This window comes from Pinus tabuliformis, chromosome 3_2, assembly GCF_031772625.1.
Source record: "Pinus tabuliformis cultivar Carrire ecotype Pingquan chromosome 3_2, CPIR1, whole genome shotgun sequence".
Lineage (NCBI taxonomy): Eukaryota > Viridiplantae > Streptophyta > Pinopsida > Pinales > Pinaceae > Pinus > Pinus tabuliformis.
The window spans coordinates 1,060,803,731-1,060,810,903 of NC_142302.1; the positions used below are offsets into that span (position 1 = coordinate 1,060,803,731).

At 36.6% G+C, this 7,173-nt stretch overlaps 1 protein-coding gene across 1 annotated transcript; it reads right to left on the reverse strand.

The window, feature by feature from the left end:
- Positions 1 to 329: 329 nt before the first annotated feature.
- LOC149184261 (glucan endo-1,3-beta-glucosidase-like) lies at positions 330 to 1,839 on the reverse strand. Its single transcript, XM_089417427.1, has 2 exons — positions 1,694 to 1,839; positions 330 to 1,561 (listed from the first exon to the last, which is right to left on the reverse strand). Exons 1-2 carry the CDS (start codon positions 1,767 to 1,769, stop codon positions 600 to 602), a joined length of 1,038 nt encoding a protein of 345 aa, XP_089273553.1. The 5' UTR covers positions 1,770 to 1,839; the 3' UTR covers positions 330 to 599.
- Positions 1,840 to 7,173: the final 5,334 nt, after the last annotated feature.

Genomic DNA, 7,173 nt, shown 5'->3' on the forward strand with positions numbered 1-7,173 from the left:
CTAAATGTTTAAAATTTTTTTAGAAGGCTAAATTTATATATTAAAAAAACAAATTTAAACCATACAAATCAAAATTTTATCACAATTTTATTTTACCACAAAATCTTTTTTCCCTTGCTGCAAAAATTCTCATGAACATTTTACATGATTTTGTGATTTTTAGGTTGCCACGGTAGCTTCAAAGAAAATTCGATATAGCTATTTGTTTTGGTTAAAACTCAGGGAAGTCTGCCTGCATGCTTATAATTGGCGAACTACACGGGTTGTTTCTCAACTCTCAACGTCACTTTTGAAAACAAATGTAAAGACTTTCAGTTTCCAAAACGATATTAAACTCAACTTCTTTGACATTTTATTGTTCACAAATTATTTTAGTAGTAATGACAATACACTTAGCAGATTACATATAGCACTGCATGAAGATAAGGGCTTGTGTGCATCAACTCGGGTCACATGTGATGTGGATTCCAACACAACTCATGGTTCGACGGCTTCGACACGTCGTCATCTACACATTAGTCAGATAGATGATTATTTATGTAGCAATCTCCTATAATTATATATCACTACTAAGCCTGGTCGACATCGACTTGGCTCAATTATGGAGAAAAGTTGACAGGGTATACAGGGCTTTGATCAGGGTTGAAAAGCCCAAAGTGACGCTCCGTCTCATCCCCCGTCTTCTTATCCTCGTTGAAAAGCGCGAAAACATATGTGTCGATGCTCATTCCTGGCCTCTTTGGTGTTCCTGCATTCGATAATACATGTTTAATAAGATTATTGTTGTAGGTCTGAGCATTCTCAATGGTGGCCGCATCCGCGCCAGCAGAAGGCCATCCACTTTCCGTAATGACGATCGGGATGTTGGGATACCCCGAGGCTTCCATGGCCGACAAAAGAGTATCAACCATGGCATCGAACAGGTTGGTGTAGCTGTGATCACCGTCTTGCACCACCGTAGACGTAGACTTAAACAGAGCATAATCCAGAGAAATGTCTTTTGTGTTGTTGATGTAGCTGAAGTATGGATAGACGTCCGCCATGAAGGGACCACCGTTCTTTGACAGAAAATTGAGTATTTGGCTCATCGTGTCCTTCACAGCATCTATGAAGACTCCTTTAGACGGCGGGTAGCCGCTGCTAACATCCGGCCTGTGGGTGGTAGAGACCTTGATGCTATTCTGCAGATTAGCGTTCTGGATCGCAGTTTGAATGTTGTTCATGGCCGGAACAAGATAGGGTACGTACTGAACGTCCCCTATCAAAACCTCGTTTCCCACTGCAATGTATTTGACATTGGTGGCGGGATATAAGGGCACAATGTTCTCGTTAACCCAACGGTTTGCCGACTCTTGGCTGGAAGATATGGCCTGCAGTTCGCCGTTAGCGACACCCACTATTACATCGATACCAGAATTCGCCAAAGCTTGCAGTACAACATTGTTTTCCTGGTAAATTCTCGTTTTCCCAATGTTGTTGGACTTCATCAAAGTTACCGCCTCGTCTGCAGATGGAAGATTGTCTGCGTCCATGCCATAGTCCACTCCTATTTTATCACCATCTGCACACCGAATTCAATTAAATCAGTTTAATAGAGCGACAACATTGAACTTAAATCTTTGAATAACAATCCTATTGTATGAAGCATGTATCAAAGTAGGAAGGAAAAGAATGCAATATCATGTTAATTTACCTGCGAGAATTAAACAACAGAAGATGGCCACACATCCAATCAGGAAGATCTTAGATTGGTCTTTAAAGGCTGCCATTTTTATCACAGGAAATGAGAGGATTGATAAATAGCATGCGAGGGCGTTGTATTTATAAGGAGCTCGATTGGTCTGCGCATGGATTGAAAAATTCAAAATCGATAGGGCAAGAACGATGCCGTGCCGTATCGGATTAGCTCTGTCTCGTTTGCACTGACAATTTGTTCCGGTACGTCACGTTATATCCAAAGTTGTACAATAGGGAGAGCTGGGGGCACATTTATTCGTCGTGAAATGAAATGTCATTGGTCGTTTCTGCTCATTTTTCTTCATCAATTTGTCGCTGCCCAAGAGTTGAACAGCCGCCATCGATTATAACAGGCAAAGTCTTGAAGTACTCTTGACGTTCCTGTCTAACGTCTAACATCGATTATAACAGGCAAAGTCTTGAAATAGTACTGTGAGTCACTGGTTTTTCGGTAAGAGTGGGGATTGAATTTCTTCTCGGTTCACTTTTTTGGCTTTTAAATTTTGGTTCCGAAAGATTTCTAGTTTAACGTTTCGTCTTTTCTCGGTTCAAGTCGTGAGGTCCCTCTTATATGAGAGCCCTCATTTTCCTCGTGTTTCATAAATTGCACACAATTCCATTTCATTTATTTTTTTATACATGAATGGCACAAAATTCCACTTAATTTCTGGAAAGATTTTCCGTGATTTTCGGCGATGGAAATATTTTTGCCTTCCGTGTTCCCATTTAAAAGATTTTTGCCATACGCCTAGCTCTATATAACTAGGGCCGCTGTATCCACTATCCCAGGGCACATTTTTCTTTCACTATTTTCCCATGTAAAGCGTTCAAAATGGGTGTTGGCTCTATTAATGGGGTGTATTAATGGGGTGAATTAAACTGTCATGTAATTTCTCAATGATATTTTTGGTATACTATTTTTTTACATATAGATTTTTTTTAGTGTGATCAATGTTTTATTGCATTTTCATATTGATTTCAATTTTGTTTATAACTCTTTATCATTTTTTATCGTGTTCAATTAATTTGCAAACAAATAACATAAATATTACATTTATATAACTTCGGAAACAATGATAAATATATTCACCACTTTTTCTTTTTTCGGGGGGGAAGGGAATCCCCGCTGAAGAAGCCACATGTTACATATATTACACCTCATTAACATTTTTATTAATACATATTTATTTTGATATAAAAAATTGCTATATATTTCATATTTAATAATAATAATAATGAAAACTAAAAATATGAATCTTTCACAGACATTAATATTTTTTTTTTTCAGAAGGAAAAAAACGTCATAGATTTATATTAAGGATATATAAAGGTCTAGATACAATAACTGTGAGAGACTGTTACGGCAAGATGCCCAGACCTCATTCATATTGCTGTATGACTGTATGACAATTCTATACCAACAAGACTAGTGCCTAAGCATCCTTATCAGAAAGACCGAGATCAGGAGAGCGACATAAGGGGCTATGAGAAGAGACTGTACTTCTCCCAGATTAATTGAGTTGAGACCCAAATTTTTTTACAAAACTATACCAAAAAAGCAGACCATCAAGAATATGGATGACAGTTACGCCCAGCCTGCTGAAAAGAGGAACCATGATCAACAAGAGCATGAGACATACAGAGACCGATTGCAGATCTAGAACGACGACATCAAAAGAGAAACATATTTATACAAAAAGCTTTTAATGGAGGGACTCATGACAGGCCAGAATACGCTGGAAGATAGCCTGGATAGGCTCCTTTGAGTCTTGAAAAGTATGTGCATTCCTCCAGATCCATAGATGCCAACAGGTGATTATGAACAGCGACCTCCTAGAGGGCGGTTGCCCACTCCACCAAAGAAATCCTTCCTGGACAGAAGAGAAACGGATGAGAGGGAAAACAAAATGCATAGATAAATCATACCAGATTTGAAGGGACGTTGGGCAGTGGAAGAACATATGCAGGTTTGTTTCCGAAGCTTTCAGGCACATCGAGCATCGGCTGGGTCCCTGCCAGCATCTCCTTTGCAATGTCTCCCATGTGAGGTTCTTATTCCAGAATAACAACCAGGAGAAGATAACCATCTTCATCGGACAAGCAGCTTTCCAAAAGCAGGTAGGAAAAAAAGGATGTGGATTCTCTGTAACAAAAGAAAACATGTCTTCATAAATGTTCTTAACGCTGACCAGCTTATGGATGGACCAAACCAGGCAATCATGATCGCCTGTCCTGGAGACCCCCAAGCAAATAAGTCGCTCCTTTGCCGACCACCATAAAGGAAGCATCTGTCGAGGCAGATGAAGTTCTTCGCCTTCCTTCCAGATCGGTGAGGCACCTGACCACCCCTTAATCAGTTTGTCCCATGTAAAGATCCCCAGCCTATGAAATTCGTGCAGCAACGGATGTGGAAAAGAGAACCCCTTGCCAGATAAAATGGAATCGAAGGCAATAAGAATGTTGGATCCAGAATATAGAGTCCAGCAGAAATTTCTCATGAAAAGAGGTTGAACTTTGCGTAAGCTGTTCCATACAGACATTAATATATATTAATGGTGTAGTCTAACTTATAGAATCTTTTTCACAGGAACTCAAAAATGCAATTTCAAGCTAAAATGTGATTTTTTGTTGTTCAAAATACATTTTTGAATACATAGATTCAACACCCCCAAATACTTAAATTCTACATATTAAACAACTTAGGCACTTTAATTATATAGATTAAACTCACGTTTTTTTAATCTTTGTTAGATTTTGGTTAAAATTAACCATAAAAACATCATGTTAGAAAAGCTCTTTCATCTATAAATTAAACTAATTAAAACTTAATATTTACAGAATTTTTTTAATTAACATAAAATCAATTCCATCTTTTATTATTAAAATCATTACATTAGTTCTAATATAAATACAATTAAAAAATATAAAAAAAAACCATAATATTTTAAATAAAATAATTTAAAAATACCATAATATTTTATCTAACAAAGTTTATAATATAAATACAATTAAAAAATATAAAAAAAAACCATAATATTTTAAATAAAATAATTTAAAAATACCATAATATTTTATCTAACAAAGTTTATATTATTTATTTAATGTATATTAAATAATCATAAATAAAAATTATATATCAAAGACCATAAGAGGTAACGTAAACATGTAAATGCGATACTTGTTTACCCAAATTTTTGATCCATTTTATATTTTATCCAGTTATGGTTTAAATAACATGTGATAGATTACGAGTTTATATTATTTATTTAATGTATATTAAATAATCATAAATACAAATTATATATCAAAGAGGTAACGTAAACATGTAAATGCGGTACTTGTTTACCCAAATTTTTGATCCATTTTATATTTTATCCAGTTATGGTTTAAATAAAAATGTGATAGATTACGAACGAAGGTGATATTTTACTTGTCACTGGCAAATTTGGAAGGGAAGTTTTGATATAAATTTTAATAATATTTTTTTTTAAGGGTGTTTTAATGTTTATTTATTTATTTAAAAATGATTAAAATATGTAATAAAAAAATTGAGTGATGTTATTAAAAAAATTATTGGCAACAATGTTGTTTGGTTGGTATTGATGTCAATTTTTATATGTGTTTTGGCATGGTTTATTGGTGTATCATGATCATAAGTGCGTTGCTATTATTATAAGATGGCTAGAACTATATATTCTAGTGTGATGATGATGTTTTATTGAGGATATGTTACAGATCTAGGTGAAGATTCTTGAGAAAATAAAACCACGGGCAATTGCAAGGGCTTTTCCCATGGTATTTAGTGTGAGGGCTTATTTGATGTGGTCATCAAGAGAAGTGTGTAATTAATGATTTATATAGTGTATCTCGATGAGGGAGAAATTAGCATAAATATGATATGCCATTGTTAGAGTTTAGTTGAGCTATAGTGCATAATGAAGTTGTTTGTATATTTGTAGCAGTGAGCGGTAGTTAGAGAGATTGAGATTGTGTTGCAAAGGGAGTTTACTTATTTGTGTGTTGCAAACTTCATTCGTTTGCTTTGGATTCTAGCCTAAAATGAATGAAAACGTGGCCCCAAAAATTTGAAAAAAATGATACGATCCGACAAGTGGTGGCATGCCAAGATAAGAGTGGCTAGGACATGACTTTTACACAGATTTCCGTACACACAGGTAATAAGGATGCAGATCTCTTGAAAAATTGTGGTAGTGGAGAACCATTGTTGGACTTCTCTTCAATGTCACCCTTACCATCCATATTTAGTTAGGAGGAGCATATGGAAGGAATTTTATTGTCATAAAAGGAAGCTCCGATGGGGATGGGAACCTCGAGAAATGTGGGAGTATAAGAAATGGCCAACCACCCTGGTGACCACCATGCCATTTAAACCATGTGCTTTGTGGCATAAATTTTGCATTTAGGAGTGTGTGGAGATTTGTTGTAGTGGTTACAACCGACCTCCAATATTTTTTCTTGCATGCAAATTTCGAAGCCTACCATGGATCCTGTGATCGATCGTTCATTGGTCACTTATTAGTAAGCTAATGATCTCAAGCCCCTTCCTTGATCTTAAGAGTTGTTCACGTTCTCGTCCTTATGTAGCAGGTGTCATCTTTAGGCATGGGGATTATTATTTTTCATGCAAAGGGAAGTTTTTCTACTTCAAGGGAAAATATTTGTGCATATGAGTTATTCTCATTACATAGACATGTTTCACACTCACTTCACGCACTCTTGTCACGAAGGTTGTTGCATCAAGAAAAGTATGTTTTATTTGTTATGGATGGTCTATGTTACATGACTAAGTGCTCAAGTGTGTGATCATAACCAAATTATATCATTGTTCACATCAGTTCCACTGATCTAACACATAGCCAGATTCTGGAGTTTCCCTGCCCACCTAGCCTCATCCAGCTTTCCGAAATTGCACATTTCGCTTCTGCAACCCTCGAGTTTTTTCCCTTTTCCTGTTAGAACTGCACAATGCACACAGAACCCAACCTCCCTTGGCATCCAAACCATGCAGTGGTTTCCTCTAGTGTCCTTCCCTCAGCCGAAACCCACTGTATCCAGAAACTGCATAGTATTGTCCCTCAGCTGCCCAGTCTGCCTTGCATCCAGAAATTGCGCAAAGGTGTCCTACCAAGATATCATCCCGACAGTAATCATTGCCCCCTAAAATTGCACAGATGTATTTATCAGTGATCACAGGGAAGGATGACATGCTAGACGACTCTCAAGTTGTTGAGAAGAGGGACCAAGGAACCCAGGTTATGATAGAAGATCGAGACCCAATAAAAACTCCATTGAATTCATAACCCTCTACAGGGTAAGTATGGTAAGAAAATCTCATATTTTGAAATACATCTCTTAGTGTAGTTTGAAGTAATTATACCATTATGTCTTCAATTGCATGCATCAAAGTCATTCCAT

What these genes read in the sequence shown, in the direction of transcription:
- LOC149184261 (XM_089417427.1), bottom strand. Translation starts at nt 1,769, where the DNA reads ATGGCAGCCTTTAAAGACCAATCTAAGATCTTCCTGATTGGATGTGTG. An exon ending in CTGTTGTTTAATTCTCGCAG is followed by an intron (nt 1,562 to 1,693) that starts GTAAATTAACAT and finishes TTCGGTGTGCAG; the next exon opens with ATGGTGATAAAATAGGAGTG.